The sequence below is a fragment of the Schistocerca serialis genome, chromosome 7 (genome assembly GCF_023864345.2).
Source record: "Schistocerca serialis cubense isolate TAMUIC-IGC-003099 chromosome 7, iqSchSeri2.2, whole genome shotgun sequence".
Lineage (NCBI taxonomy): Eukaryota > Metazoa > Arthropoda > Insecta > Orthoptera > Acrididae > Schistocerca > Schistocerca serialis.
Window position 1 is genome coordinate 595,419,254 of NC_064644.1, and position 21,222 is coordinate 595,440,475.

At 40.2% G+C, this 21,222-nt stretch overlaps 1 protein-coding gene and 1 long non-coding RNA gene across 2 annotated transcripts in view; one reads left to right on the plus strand and one right to left on the minus strand.

Annotated features, from left to right (window-relative positions):
• The first annotated feature begins 3,737 nt into the window (after nucleotides 1-3,737).
• Nucleotides 3,738-21,222, plus strand: part of LOC126412231 (uncharacterized) — a 64,222-nt gene continuing 46,737 nt past the window's right edge. Inside the window, exon 1 of the long non-coding RNA XR_007575262.1 lies at nucleotides 3,738-3,874. This is a non-coding gene — a long non-coding RNA (uncharacterized LOC126412231). The remainder of the gene's footprint in view (nucleotides 3,875-21,222) is intronic.
• The window catches only part of LOC126412228 (DNA repair protein complementing XP-C cells homolog), a 125,610-nt gene continuing 109,500 nt past the window's right edge, over nucleotides 5,113-21,222 (minus strand). The window contains exon 6 of the mRNA XM_050081718.1: nucleotides 5,113-6,507. Coding sequence (XP_049937675.1) covers nucleotides 6,268-6,507 — 240 coding nt within the window. The 3' untranslated portion in view covers nucleotides 5,113-6,267. The remainder of the gene's footprint in view (nucleotides 6,508-21,222) is intronic.

Sequence of the window (21,222 nt, forward strand, 5' to 3'; positions counted from 1 at the left end):
GAAGAGCTGTGGGCTGGGTGGCAAAAGGAGCTTTGATCAACAGGGAGCCTGACTACATCTTACTAAGGGACTCCACTTCACCCACATCTACATACATACTCTGCAATCCACCATACGGTGCGTGGCAGAGGGTACCTCGTACCACAACTAGCCTCTTCTCTCCCTGTTCCACTCCCAAACAGAACGATGGAAAAATCTCTCTTATCTTTGTGGCCTTTCCGTGAAATATAAGTTGGCGGCAGTAAAATTGTACTGCAGTCAGCCTCAAGTGCTGGTTCTCTAAATTTCCTCAGTAGAGATTCACGAAAAGAACGCCTCCTTTCCTCCAGAGACTCCCAACCGAGTTCCTGAAGCATTTCCGTAACACTCGCATGATGATCAAACCTACCAGTAACAAATCTAGCAGCCCACCTCTGAATTGCTTCTATGTCCTCCCTCAATCCGACCTGATAGGGATCCCAAACGCTCAAGCAGTCCTCAAGAATAGGTCGTATTAGTTTTATAAGCAGACTCCTTTACAGATGAACCACATCTTCCCAAAATTCTACCAATGAACCGAAGACGACTATCCGCCTTCCCCACAACTGCCATTACATGCTTTTTCCCACTTTATATCACTCTGCAATGTTACGCCCAAATATTTAATCGACGTGACTGTGTCAAGTGCTACACTACTAATGGAGTATTCAAACATTATGGGATTCTTTTTCCTATTCATCTGAATTAATTTACATTTATCTATATTTAGAGTTAGTTGCCATTCTTTACACCAATCACAAATCCTGTCCAAGTCATCTTGCATCCTCCTACAGTCACTCAACGAGGACACCTTCCCGTACACCACAGTATCATCAGCAAACAGCTGCACATTGCCATCCACCAATCTTGATCTCGATATTTCCCACAAAAAACAACGGCTTTGTGGCGGTGAATGTGTCCCCATCCTTCCTAGTACAAACTAGGTACCGGGGAAAGTGTTTCATCCCAAGACGGCAAGCCTGGCCCTCCTCCCATAGTGTAACCAGGCAAGGGAAGGTTGCAGGGTCACATGAAGCAGCATTCAATGATCCTTCACCATTTGAAGAGACACCCAGTTGAGAGTGGCCAGAATTTTGCAGCTTGATATACTTCATGCGCCAAGCATCTGCTCTGATATCCCCCACTCCAACCAGGGCTCTCCCCATGGGCACCACCCAGCCCCAGCCGGGAGTTCCGATGCTTCAAGAAGACAAGCAACCATTCCTTGGTATACATGGCAAGGCAACAGTTCAGGTATCAATAGTGTGATCCCTGTGTTGTCAGGGGGCTCAGCGATATGAGTACATAACAGCCCCATAACACGGACTGGCTGCACGTGCTGGTGACCTAGCAGGGTGGAAGAGGGCTACAGCGCGGAAGGGAGGGGGGAAGGAAGGGGCAGGAATCCACACCGTAGATGCTGGGGGGGGGGGGGGGAGTTCTTCCCCAAATGGCTCACACTAAAAACAATGAATTTTGAAGTGAAGGTCAAACCTCAAGCGGGGACCTAAACGACAAAAAGGATGAAAGAACAGGCAGAAGGAACAAAACTGCATGTAATATAGGAAACCAGGTGGATGGCCAGGTCAATATAAATTGGAACACGGAGAGGGAGGAGGAGAGGCAAATGGGGAAGGAGCGACGATAGGGAGGGAGAGCAGGGTGAAGGAAACGCAGCCAGGGAAGGAAGAATTGGCTGCAGTATCTTAGGGCGCCACGCACGAACTCACGAGAAAACCGTGAGCCCTCTGGGGATATGCAACACAGAGATTACTGCTAACACATCGTGTACGCGTTAATAACAGTGAAAAGTTAAGTACACTGCATGTAACAGAGGTGAGAGGGGGATGACGAAAAATAGACAGGTAAGAATGAAATATGTAGAAAAGTAAAACTGAGTTCTGCAACAGGATATTGTGTGTTGCCAGTATACACCTTCTGCCTATGCCCATTAATCATAACTGATATTTTGGTGGTAGTCGTGCCAACGTAAAAGGCTGAACACTGTTTATACAACAGTTGGTATATGAAACGTCATTTCACAGGTGGCTCTCCTTTTGACAGTACATCAGAGTTGTCTCAAATTTCCCCACGTGAAATTCCCTGATTTCCAGACAAGTTTTAGCACTTTTCCCTGACAAATTTTGAGATCTCAAGGGTAAGTTAAGACGCAAGTTGACAATCTGTCTTTGCAGCTATGGTACAAGAAAAAATATTGCAAATGAGGAAACATTAAAAAAAACTTGCAAGCAGATAGCATTTCCTGACATGAGTAAAAATCCTAAGTACTAACATCAGCATCTTTTGTAATGAACTGTTTTTAGATGGAAGATGCAAGCCAAATGGTACATGTGTTTCATGAGGACCACTGATGTTACTTAATTTCAACGAAACAAAACACATTTGGTGACAAAAATAACTTTTGCTTGGAGTCACAAGATGCATTTAAAATACCTTCACTGATTTCAGAAATAACCTCAGAAAAAAGTAGGCCTCTTGAGAAGAAATGTATAAAGCAGGGAAGAATGGTGTAAACCAACACTGTAGTTGACCACCAATAAAATGTTGGTTCTAATATGTTCTTTATTCTTGGCTATTACCCACCGTGTTACGTCTGTTATCTTACAGGTATTGTGAAATTTTTCTTTCGAGACATATGTGAGTACATAAGAGCAGAAACTGCCAGCAACTGTCACAATTTTCTTCCTCTTATCGTCCATACTTTCTGCTAACATATAAACTACTTTTGAAGAGCCAACATGCTCTCGAGCAAATAAAATGTCTATAAAATGCCACACTGTACAACGTACTTGCGGTGGGACAGTCCCAATTCCTGAAATCCATCGCTCATGGCCTCTGGCCTGCCGGGGAGCACTGCAGTCCTGGGTCCACTGCATTACGACACACACACACACACACACACACACACACACACACACACACACAGACAGACTCCGCCTGCAGGCAGGTAGGTTGGTGAGACTACATTTGATGGGCAGGACCTGCACTTTAGTGGGAAATGGAGGGCTTCAGATTGGCAGATACCCACAGAAATGGCCTGCAGATTTGGCCTTTCATGGAAGTCCACTCGTGTGACCAGCTTTTTAAATGTCACAGATACCATGTTGCTGAATTGAGCAGAGGTAATCAATCCATGCAACAGATAATTTCTTTAAATACTCTGAGAATCAATAATAATGAGGATAGGTAGCAACTCGCCGTAAAGATTGCTGCGTTGCAGACAGGCACATAGAAAAGACAATTACACTCTCACAACTAAATTTTCGGCCATAGCTTTTATCAGAAAACGAGCTCACACACATTCACACAGTCGCTCAGACACAACTCATACACTCATGACCGCCTTCTCTGGCTGCTGCGTCAATTGTCTCTGAGAATCAGATCCAAACAAACCACTCCTCACGCCTCCCTGCCTCTTGTCGGCAGCTGCCAGGCTAGCAGCAAGAAGTGGTGGCAGCACTGACTGCAAGCTGAGGGTCGTGGTATGAAGTGGAGAAGCAGTAGGAATGAGGGAGTAGGGAAGTGGTGCATCCAGCCAGCGACGATGCACGGCACTTCAGTAAACAAACCATTTCATCTACTGAGACAAAAATGCGACATTTGAGAGTTTTTTCTTTTTTTCAAATATCCTTGATGAGTTTGAAATTCCATGATTTCCAGAATCTGTGGCAACCCTGTATATGTTTTGTCAGTTACAGGTGGTGGTAGCAGGGCGCACGGCGCAAGTCTTGGAGCAGGGACGGTCACAAGGGAGCCGAAGGACAGGGAGGTGGGTGCTGAAGGAGCATGTGGTCTGACAAGAATATTGTGAAGAGCATGCTCTGAAACATGACAAGTAAGTTTCCTTTTGCACACAGTTAACAATAGAGCAGACGTTTCCCAACATTTCCTCTGAGGGAACACTTTCAGAATCCTCGTACTTTGATGGAAGACCGTGCTTATTTTGTAGGTCAATAAAATTTAAAAAAGGACCGCCACATTCTTAAGAGTTTTTCACAGAGCACTTATTCCCTTCTCGCAGAACACAATTTGTGGAACCCTGCAACACAGTTGTTTACATGAGGAAGTGTTATTAAAAGTTTCTCAGTAATATGAATTACTACAACTATTTCACTAAACTATGGCTAAAGCAATATTGTAGAGCAGTGAGTCCCAATATCAGTGAGTACTGGTTGCAAAAGTTTAGTTGTGAAATGCCCACTTTGGTATAGCAGTGACACTTGTGGTTGGATGAAGATGGATCCTGCATTCGGGGAACCAATGGTGCTGACCATAGGTACACTACTGCACAATGTATCAGATGTGGATGCTTGTTTCGTTGAATACCTTAAATGCTGCTGTAAATTTACAGGAAGTTTCCTCATACAGATATTTACAGTGATTCCTTCAGCATACTTGCCACACATGTTGCATATGATTTCCTTCACCCTGTCTCAATCATTTCTTTTTGAGAACACATTTTTTAAATTTTTCACTGTCTTTCTTGTCTTAATTATTTTGCTCCAAGTACTCTGTGTTCACAACTTTTGAAAGACTTATCCTTTACTTCCTTGCACTAAATCCACATCAATTAACCACCACAGTACAAACAGAAAGCAGACTACATTTACAACCAAGTCTAGCATGTCATGAGGACATGAATGGGACAGCAGAAAAACAACTACAAAAGCTGAAGTTGGAGTTAATGTAACGTAATGGGCAGCTCAGAACCCTGAATTGAACCTAACTAAATTAACTGAAGACAAGTTACAGTCCTAGTTGACAGCCATACTATAATTTCCTAGCACAGAAATAAAACTGTTCAGTATGCTGCAGGAGTAATGGAAGGAAGTACCCGTAGATGTCATCCACCACAATTCAGTGGAACAGGAGAGTACACAACTGACAGAGGCGAAGTGTTTCTTGTATCGTGCTGACCCCATAATAGTTCCAAGTACGTAGTTTCTTAACAGCTTTCAGTCTTTAAATGGCAGTATAGTATATTTTCCATCGCTGTATCAGGGAAGAAATATGTAAGAATCTTGTCAAAAGCAGTTACACTATGTAGATTAGTTTTTTTTAAAAATGCATTAATATATTTTAAAATTTGGATAACAAACAATATCTTTACAAAACTACAGCTGCCAGCAGCATTTCATATACAAAGAAGTATTTATACAATTCATAAATAGTGAATTAGATAAACTCTGCTTCAAACAAACAACACAAAGCTGGTGCAAACATGTTTTCACACATAAATTGTGTAAATGATAACTGTTTACACTGTACCATGGTGCATCAAAGTGGGGAACACCCTCAAATTGCCCTACAAAAGCCACCCTCTTGTCCTCTTATGTCACTGGCTCAGTAAGTTTTTCGTAAATATTATTATTATTTTCAACTTTCCTGTGAGGGTAATGAGGAAAGAAGACTTTTGCTAATGTTATGCAAAAACTAATTATGTTTACAATTGTATCTACACTTAACCCTTACAACTACACTGTCTTTTTTTTTAGTAAGAAGGGTACACAAACAAAACAATTTAATTGTCAATTTTATGCTGTCAAAATTCACAATAATTTAAGGTAAAATTCACACAATTATCATTTTACAAGTGCAAGAGAAAGTGGATTTTTAATATTCAAGGACGATTTTAACCAAAATGTCACTTGGCACTAGTATGCTGTAATGCAGTTGGCTTTTGTAGGCCAATGTGAAGCTGCTTCCCAGCTTGATTCACAACAAGTGTCCTGAATCGATCTGTACACCTTGATTTTATCCACAAATGCACAGTGGTGCATTGTAAACAATTATTGTTTACACACTTTATATAAACAAAAAACAGACAAATATTACTGTCAAGGGGAAACATAAAATAAAAATTTAGTTTTCAAAAGTACTATTACACAAAAGCTCAACATAAGCCATCAAAAAGCTACTGAAAGATTCAAAACTATACAAATACTGGCCATAAAATGTAACAACACATACTAGCAAATAGAAATGTAACAACACATAATAGCAAATAGTGGAAGTAGAGAAATTACATGATGAAATAATAACTGTCATAAAAGCTCTTTGCAGTACTTTGACCAAAAACTCATGGAAATAAATGTAATGTTTCATGAGTGAAATAATTCTATGACTTATACATTTACCAAAAGTTTGCAACAAATTAAGAAGAAAATCTTAGAGCAGTTTGTTTCAAATGTTACCAATTACTAGTTCAACCTTAAAAAATAGTTAAATTTAGTCACACACTCCCATTTCCCAATCTGAATCATCAGAATCAACAGTTTTCATTCTTTTGGACTTTAGGAATCTCTTTGCTCTCTTTGTTTTGGTAATAGTTATCTCTTTGACAGGGCCAAAATTATATCTTGCTTTTAATCGTTCTCTTATGAAGAGACCTTTGATTAATCGTCTCCAGTTTCCATAGATCCGTTTTAACCTCTTCTCTTCATAGCGCGTCTCTGCCGCCTCTTCTTCCTTGCAACAACAAAAATGATTACACTATATAAACTGAAAACCAGAAGTAATATCTACAAAAATTATATATGTTAAAGGACAGCAATATTAATGGTGTGAAACAAAATTTTATACAGGAGGTGTGCAAAAGTAGATGATGTAATTCAACCAAAGTAAAATGTAGGAATCTATAGAACGCTGAAGTGAATGGGGAGATTCATCATCCCAAACTTTTGAAACTTCCTGGCAGATTAAAATTGTGTGCCAGACCAAGACTTGAACTTGGGACCTTTGCCTTTTGTGGGTAAGTGCTCTACCAACTGAGCTATCCAAGTAAGACTCACGAACTGTCCTCACAGCTTTAATTCCACCAGTACCTCGTCTCCTACCTTCCAAACTTCACAGAGGCTCTTCTGCGAAACTTGCAGAACTAGAAATCCTGGAAGAAAGGATATTGTGGAGACATGGCTTAGCCACAGCTTGGAGGATGTTTCCAGAATGAGATTTTCACTCTGCAGTGGAGTGTGCACTGATATGAAACTTTCTGGCAGATTAAAACTGTGTGCCAGACTAAAACTCGAACTTGTGACCTTTGCTTTCATGGGCAAGTGCTCTACCTAACTTTTGTTTAAAAAGAGGGGCATAGTGAAACATGTTACAAAGTGAGAATATACACAGCTGAACAAATCAAAAGCTGATATAGGGTAAGGAATAGGATGAGATAAAAAGGACGACAACTGAAAGTTGACAGAAACAATTACATCAGCTACCCTACTACAAGTTCAAAAAGCCTATTAAAAGATGCGCTTTTTATTTCATAATATTACATGAAATCTTGTCTGTAGTACTGTCAACAAGTCAAAATCATGCGTTCAGTTGCTCACTGATCATACTACCTCCAAAATAGGAGATGACAAAATAATGGACGATACTCTAAATCCTGTCTTTCTAAACTCTTTCACTGCAAAACATCAAAGAACAATTCCTCCTTGCACCTTTTGCACAGATAAAAAAAATATAGACATAAAAAGAGATAGTGCAGTCTAAAAGTAATTGAAGTCAGTCTACAGAGAGGTCACTGGATCTTCTGTGGTACTATTTGTTAGTCTTAATGCCTGTTAATCACATGAGGTGGTAATTCCTCTAGTAGCAGTCTGTCATAGATCTCTGGTGGTGCAAAAGAATTTAAATAATTTTGAAGAGAAAATCATTTATACAAAACTTACATCGTTACACTACACCATCCAGAACAGCGTACAACTGTTACTTTGTGCCACTCTCGTATCTGCAATATGCTCAGACCTTTGTTAACGATCTCATGTGAGACACTGTGTCATACACTTCCTAGAAACCTGATAATATGGAATCTGCCTGTTGCCCTTCATCCATGTCACTGATGCCTTAAGATGGTATTTTGTGCTTCAGAAGCAACAGAGCTGAAGAACTGTAAAACTTTGTACTGAATCATACAGAACATAGGTACTGTTTATGTTCCTGTGTGTGACTATCTTATATTTCAAATAATAATGATATACTAAGGAAGACAGTGATTTTTAAGGATTTGGAGCAACATATTCACAGTTCAAACCAACACTGAGAGAAGGAAGAAGAAAATGGAAGGAATTTTCTTTCAAGCAGAATAAGGTTTATTAATACCTAGAGAAAAGATTTTATTGATTACTACAGCAATAAAATGCCATATTAATAAAAGGTATGTTTGTTTTCAGTTAACAATTAGTGTGTTCACAGAACTGATGCCTCTCACTTATCTAGAGGTAAAAATGAGAAGTACACAATTACAATAATTTGTCAGAATTTAATGGAAAAATATGTTGTAGGCTAGTGAACAAAATACGCACCTATGGTATACCAGACCCACTATGTGACTCGACTGAAGACTTAGCAGAGAGTACATATCCTTAACACCTACAAGGTCTAGCAGCTTTAAGTCGCAGGGCAAACCGCTGTGAGAACAGTTTGCAGTGGGTGTGCTAGTCAAAACTGACGCAAACAATGACATTTCAAAAAGTTTTATTTCTCTACTGAGTCAACTTTTCATGTATCTGTAAATTGAACCATTATCACATTTGTATATATGTACCAGTGTTTTCATGTTGCACATGAAATGGAAAGAGACAGTCTCACTGTCAATGTGTGCTGCAGACTTATGGACTACAGCATTAACAGCCCAGTCTTTTTTAGTGAAACTCCCATTAATAGTAATTTGCCTAGATGTGTTGGAGAGTTTGCTGTGCTACCAGCTGGAACATCTGCAACCTGCCAGCATACCTGCGCACGATGGGGCACCAGCCAGCTGACAACTAAACGTCTGGTTTCAAAAGTTTCTAGTTAGATGGACTGGACAAGAAGGTACTATTCAGTAGTCACATCGATAAACTGAACGCACATCACTAGATTTCTTGCCATCGGGTTGGTAATGGATTAGGTGTTTTAGACCGAGGTTACAGACATACAGGACTTTAAGAAATAAATTTGCAGTGCATTTGAACAGATCATGGAGGATTTTCTGAAAATTGAATTATAAAATTTTTTTATTTTATATGTCTAGTTCTGCAGGACAAAGTTGGGGAGCAAATTTCCTCCACGATCATGGAATGAGTCAGCACATGAAATTAACATAAGAAAAGTTAATAACAGATAACATAAAATTTATACAAATCCTATGCAAACAACAAGCTGTTGAGTATATACTAGCATAAACAACAATACAAGACAGGAATTAGCTGAATTTTTTCCAGGAACCCTCCGACTGAATAGAAGGAGTAAGTCATGAGGTAATTCTTCAATTTGGACTTAATAGCGTGACAATTATTATTGAAGTTTTTTAAGGTACCTTATTGAAAATGGATGCTACAAAATATCGCATGCCTTTTTGCACCCGAGTCAAGGAGATGCAAACCAAATTCAGATTGTTCAAATCCACGTGCAACCATCATGATTAAGGTTTCTTATGATTTCTCTAAATTGCTCCAGGCAAATGCAAGCTTGATTCCTTTGAAAGGGCATGGCCGATCTCCTTCCCCATCCTTGACACAATCTGAGCTTGTGCTACGTCTCTAATGACCTCAACGTCAGTAGATGTTAATCCTAATCTTCCTTCCTTCTTCCAAATTCAGACGGTTTTCTGCTTAGTACTAAATGAGTGGAAGCTGCTAATTCTTGGGAATAAGCTCACACTGTTAACCAAAAATGACACTTAAAAAATGATGGCAAAAAAAAATTTTGGAAATACATTTGCCTAGGTAATATATTTAAGTGATTAACATTGCAAGATCACTGGTTAATGTAAGCATGAGACAAAGCCATTGCAATGGTGAAATGCTATTATATTAATAACTGGTGTAATGGCCAAAATGTTAAATGCAAGCATGATAATGTGCATGCACTGTGCTGTGCAGGTGCCGGATGTCAGTTCGTGGGATGGAGTTCCATGCCTGTTGCACTTGGTCAGTCAATACAGGGGCGGTTAATGCTGTTTGTGGATGACACTGGAGTTGTCGTCTGATGATGTCCCATATGTGCTCAATTGGAGATAGATCTGGTGATTGAGCAATATGTGGGTGAGCGCTATCCTGTTGGAAAACATCCACTGGAATGCTGTTCATGAATGGCAGCACGACAGGTCAAATCACCAAACTGACATACAAATTTGCAGTCAGGGTGCATGGAATAAACACAAGAGTGCTCCTGCTGTCATACAATATCAGACCCCACACCATAACTCCAGATGTAGGTCCAGTGTGTCTAGCACATGGACAGGTTGGTTGCAAGCCCTCAACCAACTGGTCTCCTCTTGATCAACACATGGCCATCATGGGTACCAACGCAGAACCAGCTTCATGACAGAACAGATGTTCACCCCACCCTCCAATGAACTCTCTCTTTTTGACACCACTGAAGTCGCAAATGGTGCCAGTGGTTTTGGGTCAGTGGAATGCATGCTACAGAGTGGCTGGCTCAGAGCTGCCCTTGAGCAACTGATTTGTAACAGTTCATTGTGTGACTGTAATGCCAACTGCTGCTTAAATTGCTGATGCAGATGCAACAGGATGCACCACAGACCCATGCTGAACATAACGGTCTTCCATCTCGGTAGTGCCACATGGTCATCCAGAGCCCAGTCCTCTTGCAATAGTATATTCTCGGGTCTACTGCTGCCAGCAGTCATGTACCGTGGCTACATTCCTGTCAAGTCTTTCTCCAGTACTGCAGAAGGAACATCCAGCTTCTCGTAGCCCTATTGCATGACCTTGTTCAAACTCACTGAGGTGTTGATAATGGCATTTTTTATTGCCTTAATGGCATTCTTGAGTAACAACTCACCACATCTAATCTCAAGGGTAACTAATGCTCACGACCACTATAGTGTGTATTTAAAACAAATTTGATTTGCATCCACATAGTGGTGCCACTATTATGAGACTGGTGTGAAGTTTTAGTACATATCATTTTTCAGATGTAAAAACACACCTACCAACTTTAGTTTATGTTGCACAACTCCTTCTCGGTGTTGTGACTTTTTTCCTCATCAGTTTATATTGAGAGGCTAATGTGAGAATCCCCAGACTCCTGAACCGAAGTCAAAAAGAGGTTTGTGAACTTACACCACATATTGCTCAAACTGTCTGTAGGAGCCAAAAACACACTTTGTGAATGGGAGAGTTAGCCAAAATATGCCATGTCATAAGCGAAGTTGAATAATTTTTGTGTTGGGCTATCACTTATTGGAGATACTATTGTAATGATAGATAAAGCAGTATTCAATTTTCAGACAGTGTATAGAACATTCCATAATTGCTTACCATCTACCTGAATACCTTGGAATTTGGATTGTTCAGGATCACTTATCATATGCACATTCTGTGTAATCAGTTGCTGAATTGTGTGTCAGACACCATAAAAACTGAATCTTACAATGATTTTGAATTGATATATTTTCTACAAACCATGGACATATGTCTTGAACCGTGTTACTCAATATGCCTATGCTGCACTCAATGTCCTTCACTAGCAAGCTAGTATCATCAGTAAACAGAAATATCACGAGAAGAAACAGTAGTGGTCACAACACTGACCCCTCCCTCCAACTTCACAGAGCCCCAATCAAATGCCACACCATAGCCATTCTCATTACTGCGGAAAGCACCTTCTGCTGTCTGTTCTTAAAGTGTGAGAGGAACCAATTCTGAGCCAATCATCTTATTCCATTATGCTCCAACTTCTGCAGTGGTTGTACTAAAGAGTACTTTAATCATTTAGGAAACTGACCATTCCTGAAGGAAGAATTACAAATGTGGCGAATCACTGGGGTAACATATGCAGCATAGGGCTTTAGTATACTGTTAGATACCCCATCATATCCATGGGAGCCCTGTCTTCAGTGATTTAATTACTGTCTCAGCCTCCCTCTTGGCAGTATCACAGAAGTGTATTTCAGCTAGCAGTCTTGGAAAGCCATTTTCTAAGGGAGTTATATGAGTCCCCATAGAAATAAAGTTTATATTTGATTCACCTGTTATATTCAGAAAGTGTTTGTTAAATGCTACATATCTATTTGACTTATCAGTATTATTATTATTTCTTTAAATATCACATTTTCTTCATATCTTCAAATTGTGCTACTGGCTAGACACTTCCTTCATGACTGATCATATGCTTTTAATTTTATCCTCAGATTTAGGTATTCTATTTGCATGCCATAAGCTCTTTGCCTCCGCAATGACTTTTAAGAACCTTATTATACTGCTTGTTTTGGGCTACTGCAATTTCCTGATTGCAGCCATTTTAGCACATGCAAGTGTGTGTGTGTGTGTGTGTGTGTGTGTGTGTGTGTGTGTGTGTGTGTGTGTGTGTGTGTGCACCCAAATTCCTTTTAGTTAAAATTTATACATCATGGTGTACACTTCAATTTTGATCATTGGAATGACCCTTTAGTAACAAAGAATGAACAAAAATGTTGTTTACAATTGTGCTACTGCTACCCTGCACTCTGGTTTAAAAGAATAGTCTGCATTACATAATATGACTTAGGAAATCTTCCAGCATTTCTTTCCTTGCACAATCTCTTCTCTTCTTTTCTTTTCTCCTATCTCTATCACTATATATAGGGACCAGAAAAATGTAGCATCTAGTTTTTGTTTGTAAATGGTTAGATGCACAAATTTAAAAAGTTGTCATGCTACACAAGTGAAGTTTTAGTTCTTTCAAACTGACTGTTTAAAACAGAAAAAGTATTGACTGGGAATGAATGCTTTTATTGGAATGTTTGGTTTTGCAAGAACTTCAACAGTTTTTTTTTTTGTTGAAATGGCCTTAGTTGTCTTTGTTTACTTGTATTTAAGCTTTCAATAGACGATTGTTCTATTGAAAAGAGTGGAACTTCCTGTCACAGTAAACATCCGCCACCTAATTTGCAACTTTAGTGTCCACATTATACAAGTTTTTGAACTTAAGGTAACAAACACACACATGCATTTCTTTGTTATAAAATGCTAGGTCCCATGGCTGAGTACTACACTGCGTTCCACAGTTTGTATTTTAAATAAAACATTCAATCGCCCACAACCGTCACAGAAACAGAGCAACACGTGCATTGATACAGTTTCTCATGCACATTATCTTTCCAAATTGGTCTTTGCCAGATGATGTACGATACCAGGGACTGAAAATTGTTACTTTCTCAATATTTATACGCAGAAAATAAAGCTATATCAAGCTATCTCTGAGCAAGTAGTTCATCTGGACAATTTTCTATGAAATAGTATCTATTAGGTAATTTCGTGTTTTTGCATCGCATCTACTTCAGATTCAAAGCAAAATGTGAACCTAGCTTCTGTCTGTATGTTTATGATAATCTCAGGATTTTCATACGCTTTTATCTAATAGAGAGAGTGATTCACAGGGAAGGTTTGTGTAGATATTTCATGAAAATTGACTGTGAAAACGATTGTATTGCCTTTTAGTGGAACAGCTGCTGCAACTCCAGACAGCAGCAAATCTTAAGCAGACTCCAAGTTGGGACCTGTTGTCTAGCAATAAAGAGTGTGCCTGAAAACCGAAAGCTCATGACATCGAATCTGGGTCAGACCATGGATATTTTACTGTCTTTTAACTTAGCTTTCACATCTCAATGATGTGAAAATTCATCAGAAATGAAACCTGTTTTGGACCCCACATTGAACTCTAGGTCACCTTTTCCTGGTTGGATAACTGGCAAGAGAGACAGAAGTGACATCCAACTGGAAGATTTGCACCAGGACATTAAGCCATGCAATGTCATTATTACTAGAATCTCTACATATATACATACAATCTTCTTCTCCACATGTTATAAATTAAAATCTTTTGTATCCATCTTGGTATGTCTGCAGTCAGTGTGTTGGATTGCCAGGTGAATGAGCCCGGTTTCAATTCCTGATCGGGACGGAGATATTCTCCACTCGGAGACTGGGTGTTTTGTTGCCTTACATTCGTATAATCATAAATGACATTTCATTGTTGAACTGTGATGAATTAAAGTCCCTAGTCACGTTTTTCTGCCTTTCTCTCAATAATTACTGTAGGAATTTTGACACTTGCAGTGGACTGGCTTGACTGCCCCGCTGACGAACTTGCAGTGCTGTGCATTTCATGCATGGCTCACATTATTAATGGTTTATGGTCGGGCAGACCACTCTCTCCTTTAATAGCTGCAGTACGGAAGCAAGAGGCATGTGTTGCTTACAACATTTAACCTATTGTTGTTCTTTGATTTTTAATCATAACTCTACGCAGTGCCCGCTGAACAAAATGACTGCTATTGGCATGTTGTCTGGCATAAATACTTAATTCTACTACCTATTCAAAGCCAGGACGGGTCACTAGTCACTTATAAAATTAATATTGGTCACCAAATTCTATTAATTTTTGGTACTTTCTGTGAAATGAACCAAGAACTCTCTCTAGCTTGAAAAGAAATATCCTGAAATTAGAGTTAAGGGATCTATACAGGGTGTTACAAAAAGGTATGGCCAAACTTTCAGGAAACATTCCTCACACACAAAGAAAGAAAATATGTTATGTGGACATGTGTCCGGAAATGCTTACTTTCCATGTTAGAGCTCATTTTATTACTTCTCTTCAAATCATATTAATCACGGGATGGAAACACACAGCAACAGAACGTACCAGCATGACTTTAAACATTTTGTTACAGGAAATGTTCAAAATGTCCTCCGTTAGCGAGGATACATGCATCCACCCTCCGTCGCATGGAATCCCTAATGCGCTGATGCAGCCCTGGAGAATGGCGTATTGTATCACAGCTGTCCACAATACGAGCACGAAGAGTCTCTACATTTGGTACTGAGGTTGGTTAGACAAGAGCTTTCAAATGCCCCCATAAATGAAAGTCAAGAGGGTTGAGGTCAGGAGAGCACGGAGTCCACGGAATTGGTCCGCCTCTACCAATCCATCGGTCACCGAATCTGTTGTTGAGAAGCGTACGAACACTTCGACTGAAATGTGCAGGAGCTCCATCGTGCATGAACCACATGTTGTGTCGTACTTGTAAAGGCACATGTTCTAGCAGCACAAGTAGAGTATCCCGTATGAAATCATGATAACATGCTCCATTGAGCGTAGGTGGAAGAACATGGGGCCCAATCAAGACATCACCAACAATGCCTGCCCAAAGGTTCACAGAAAATCTGTGTTGATGACGTGATTGCACAATTGCGTGCGGATTCTCGTTTAGCCCACACACGTTGATTGTGAAAATTTACAATTTGATCACGTTGGAATGTAGCCTCATCCATAAAGAGAACATTTGCACTGAAATCAGGATTGACACATAGTTGGATGAACCATTCGCAGAAGTGTATCCGTGGAGGCCAATCAGCTGCTGACAGTGCCTGCGCACGCTGTACATGGTACAGAAACAACTGGTTCTCCTTTAGCACTCTCCATACAGTGATGTGGTCAACGTTACCTTGTACAGCAGCAACTTCTCTGATGCTGACATTAGGGTTATCGTCAACTGAAGGAAGAATTGCCTCGTTCATTGCAGGTGTCCTCGTCGTTCTAGGTCTTCCCCAGTCGCGAGTCATAGGCTGGAATGTTCCGTGCTCCCTAAGACGCAGATCAATTGCTTAGAACGTCTTCCTGTCCAGACACCTTCGTTCTGGAAATCTGTCTCGATACAAACGTCCCGCATCACGACTATTGCCCTGTGCTAATTCATACATCAAATGGGCATCTGCCAACTCCACATTTGTAAACATTGCACTGACTGCAAAACCACGTTCGTGATGAACACTAACCTGTTGATGCTACGTACTGATGTGCTTGATGCTAGTACTGTAGAGCAATGAGTCGCATGTCAACACAAGCACCGAAGTCAACATTACCTTCCTTCAATTGGGCCAACTGGCGGTGAACCGAGGGAGTACAGTACATACTGACGAAACTAAAATGAGCTCTAACATGGAAATTAAGCGTTTCTGGACACATGTCTACATAACATCTTTTCTTTATTTGTGTGTGAGGAACGTTTCCTGAAAGTTTGGCCATACCTTTTTGTAACACCCTGTATATGACTATAGTTGAAAGTTTATAGTCACTAAATTCAACTGCTCCTGCATAACACTCAGAGACCTGTTCAATGCAGTGTTCTGATACATCAACAGATTCTAATGGAATACCATTTTTCATTTACATCGTCACTTCTCCACTCAGAAAAGAGCTACTTTAAAAATACCCAGCTAATCTGTATTCATTTGTAGGAAGGCTCTGAATAGTTATTGTTTAAGTGGTGCTCTGATATACCACAAATGTCACAAACAGTTCACTTACTTTATCTCTAACACCACTTATATTTTGATGAAATGCGCTAACTACTACATTACTCAGATATCTGACCCTTTTTGAAGGTGGTTCCTTTGTTAGAAAGACTTCCCTTAAACAGGGACACCTATCAGCTAAGACTACAGGAATTTGCCCACCTCCAACTACATTGCCACTTATAAGCAAACCACCCATTCACATAATTATTCAGGTGCACGTCATACCTAGTGAAATATAATTTATAGTAAGGCTCAACTGGCACCACTGAATGTGAGTCATACCTTCCGTCATCAGTGCTTTCGCCAGCCCAATATTAAATGTGTGTACCTAATAGCTGTATTAACATGAGGCCTATCATGACACTGAAACAGCTGCACGAGGTGAACATACTAGCCACCAGTTAGAGTAGCTACCTTTTCCACGTCACCACCTATGTCATACTTCCTGTCTCTATCAAGACTATTCCCAGCACCAGCCATAATCATTATCTGACCCTCATTTGTAAAATTCCTACATAGCTCCCCTATGTTATCAGTCACCTGCACTTGGCTTCACAATTTTGGTGTCCTGGTACTCATGCCTCAACACTTCCTGCAACTGTCAGTCTACACTTCTGCCATGAGAACTACCTAACAACAGAACTTTTTTTTCTTTTTGAATTTATGACTGACTTAGGCTTCGTAACTGTTGACGTCTGCTGCTAGCTTCTTAAACATATGGCTACAATAGACTCCTTCCCACTAAACTCTGACAGTTGGTCAAACCTACTGGTGATACACAAGGTGATATTGTCTGAACCTGTCCTTCTCCTAGCACCCTTGTTATCACCTACATCTACACCTATATTCTGCAAACTGCCATGAGGTGCATGGCAGTTGGTACATTCCACTGTACCAGTTATTAGGGTTCCTTCCCGTTCCATTCACGTATGGAGTGCGGGAAGAACGATTGTTTGAACACCTCCGGGCGTGCTGTAATTATTCTAATCTTATCCTCACGATCCTTATGTCACCGATACGTATGGGATTGTAGTATATTCCCAGAATCATCATTTAAAGCCAGTTCTTCAAACTTTGTTAATAGACTTTCTTGCGATAGTTTACATCTATTTTCAAGAGTCTGTCAGTTCAGTTTCTTCAGTATCTCTATGCTGCTCTCCCACAGACCAAAAAGCCTCTGACCATTCATGCTGCCCTTCTCTGCACATGTTCAATATCCCCTGTGAGTCATATTTTGTATTGGTTCCACACACTTGAGCAATATTCTAGAAAGCCAATCACACAAGTGATCTGTAAACAATTTCCTTTGTAGACTGATTGCACTTCCCCAGTATTCTACGAATAAACTGAAGTCTACCACCTGCTTTACCCACGACTGAGCCTATGTGATCGTTCCATTTCATATCCCAATGAAGTAAGACATATAGATTACATATAGGTACTTGTTTGAGTTGGCCGATTGCAACAGGGACTCATAGATATCATAGTCACACTATACCAAATTTTTTTGTTTTGTGAAGTGTACAATTTTACATTTCTGAACATTTGAGGCAAGTTGCCAATCTTTGCATCACTTTGAAATATTACTGAGATCTGACTGAATATTTATGCAGCTTCTTTCAGGTAGTACTTCATAATGGATAACTACATCATCTGCAAAAAGTCTGAGGTTACTGTTAATATTGTCAGTAAGGTCATCACTATACTACATCAACAGCAAGGGTGCCACTGCTTTTCCCTAGCTGAAGTTACTTCTACATCTGATGATGACTCTCCATCGAAGATAATATGCTGTATCCTTTCTAACAAAAAGGCCTCAATCCAGTCACAAATTTCACTTTGTACCTCATATGACTATACTTTTGATAATAAGCATAAGTTTAGGCATGGCACTGAGTCAAATGCTTTTTGAAAATGAAGAACTGCATCTATATGATTACTTTGATCCAGAGCTTTCAGTACGTCACGTGAGAAAAGTGAGAGTTGGGTTCACATAATAGTTACTTTCAGAATCCATGCTAGTTGGCATGAGGAGGTAATTCTGTTCGAGATATGCTAATATGTTTGAGCTCAGAATATGCTCCAAGATTCTACAACAAATCAATGTCAAGGATTTGGACAGTAATTTTGTAAATAACTTCTATAAGGGGCACCCAAAAAGAAATGAGCTGGAGTCTGGAATGCGCAAACCGGTGACAGGAGGGTAATATCGTGGCGCGTATAACGAGGTGTGGTTCTGACCAGAGCGTGGAAGTTCACAGCCCGTCACTAGATGGCACGCGTGCATGTCACGCGATTATATAGAGCTAGTTAGAAGAGGAGCTAACTCAGCCACAAATTCAGTATAGAATTCGACACGGATTCCATTGGACCCTGAGGCTTTGTTTATTTTTAACAATTTCAGCTGTTTCTGAACACTACTTACACTAATCCACTATGATTGCATAAGGAACCATTGTGCACAGAGAAAATAGACTGTAAGGAAGGAGACACACACAGCAATCAGTCACAATCCCATTAATTTTTATTATTCTTGCAAAACTAGATTTTCGCTGTAAACGACCATTTTTGCTGAATTTCAGTCACGGCAGTACGTCACTTCTGGCTATACATCTGTAAGAACATATGGTGATATGTACTGCCAAAAATCTGTTGAATTATAACTCCAATGCATCGAAGATGGCTATTTATAGCTGAAATATAGATGTGCAAGAATAATAAAAACTAATGGGATTGTGACTGATTGCTATGTGCCTCTCCTTCCTTATTTACACTAATGCTTATTTCATTAATCTTTTCAGTGGTACGAGGATTAAATTGGGGCAATTCTCCTGGATTTTCCATTGTTCATGGTGTGGGTTCCTGTTGTCATGTCCTAGTTCATGAACCACGGGCGACGTATGAGTGGCCAAGTAAGTGGTCCCGAGAGTCGGGATACCAGTTACTTTGGAATAAGGCTGGGCATCTCGGACATATTCTGAGTCGTGGCCACCTTTGTGCTCATACGGCAAAGACTACCAAATCCACCGGTTAGTCCCTCAACCGTTAGGGGTAAAACTCAATGGGACTCGGGGCAAGTAAGGCTAGCAACCTGCTTCCTTGGTACTTTAAATATGATGCTGGCAACAATCAGAGCAAAATGCCTCGGACCTTTGGAGGTGATGGAGTCCCACCTCTAACTGACAATTCAGGGACTCCTAAGATACGACTTGGCAAACAAATGGTAATGAGATGGGGAGCTATTAATATCAATGGGGGCTACTCTGGGAAGAAGGTAGAGCTGGCAGAGGCTGCAAGTAAGATGGGGATTGACGTTTTAGCTGTTAGTGACATTCGGGTAAGGGGTGAGAAAGAAGAGGAAGTGGGAGAATACAAGGTCTACCTGTCAGGAGTCAAAGCAGGAATAGCACAATGGGGTGTAGGGCTTTACATCAGGAAAGAAATGGAACCCAGCGTAGTTGCAATAAGGTATGTAAACGAACGACTGATGTGGATAGATTTGACAGTGTCTAGCAAGAAAATTAGGATTGTGTCAGTATATTCGCATTGTGAAGGGACAGATCAAGATAAGATGGATAGTTTTTATGATGCACTCAGTGATGTAGTTGTTAGAGTAAAGGACAAGGACAGTGTTCTGCTAATGGGTGATTTTAATGCGAGGATTGGAAATCGAACAGAAGGGTATAAAAAGGTTATGAGTAAATTTGAAGAGGATATGGAGGCCAACAGGAACGGGAAGCAACTCTTGGATTTCTGTGCCAGTATGGGCTTAGTAATCACAAACTCCTTTTTTAAACATAAGAACATTCACCAGTATACTTGGGAAGGCAGGGGAACCAGATCTGTCATTGACTATATAATAACAGATCAGGAATTCAGGAAGGCTGTGAGGGACACATGTGTATTCAGGGGATTCTTTGATGACACTGATCATTATTTAATCTGCAGTGAAATTGGTATTGTGAGGCCGAAAGTGCAGGAGGTCAGGTCCATATGTAGGAGGATAAGAGTGGAGAAACTTCAGGATAAGGAAATCAGGCTCAAGTACATAACAATGATGTCAGAAAGGTACCAGTTAGTTGAATGTAGTCAATTACAGTCATTGGAAAAGGAATGGACAAGGTACAGGGACACAGTACTAAAAGTGGCTAAAGAATGTCTTGGAACAGTAGTGTGTAAAGGTAGGATGAAGCAAACAGCTTGGTGGAATGACACAGTCAAGGCAGCCTGTAAAAGGAAAAAGAAGGCGTATCAAAAATGACTACATACTAGAACTCAGGTAGACAGAGAAAGTTATGTTGAAGAAAGAAACAAAGCCAAACAAATAATTGCAGCATCCAAGAAGAAATCTTGGGAAGACTTTGGAAACAGGTTGGAGACTTTGGATCAAGCTGCTGGAAAACCATTCTGGAGTGTAATTAGCAGTCTTCGAAAGGGAGGTAAGAAGGAAATGACAAGTATTTTGGACAGGTCAGGAAAACTGCTGGTGAATCCTGTGGATTCCTTGGGCAGGTGGAGGGAATATTTTGAAGAGTTGTTCAATGTAGGTGAAAATACGATCAGTAATGTTTCGGATTTCGATGTACAATGGGATAGGAATGATGATGGAAATAGGATCACATTTGAGGAAGTGGAGAAAATGGTCAATAGATTGCAGTGCAATAAAGCAGCTGGGGTGGATGAAATATTCGGAACTCATCAAATACAGTGGAATGTCACGTCTTAAATGGCTACACAGGGTAATTGAAATGGCCTGGGAGTCGGGACAGATTCCATCAAACTGGACAAAAGCAGTAATCACACCAATCTTTAAACATGGAAACATAAAAAATTGTAACAACTACAGAGGTATCTCTTTAATCAGCGTTGTGGGTAAAATCTTCTCAGGTATTGT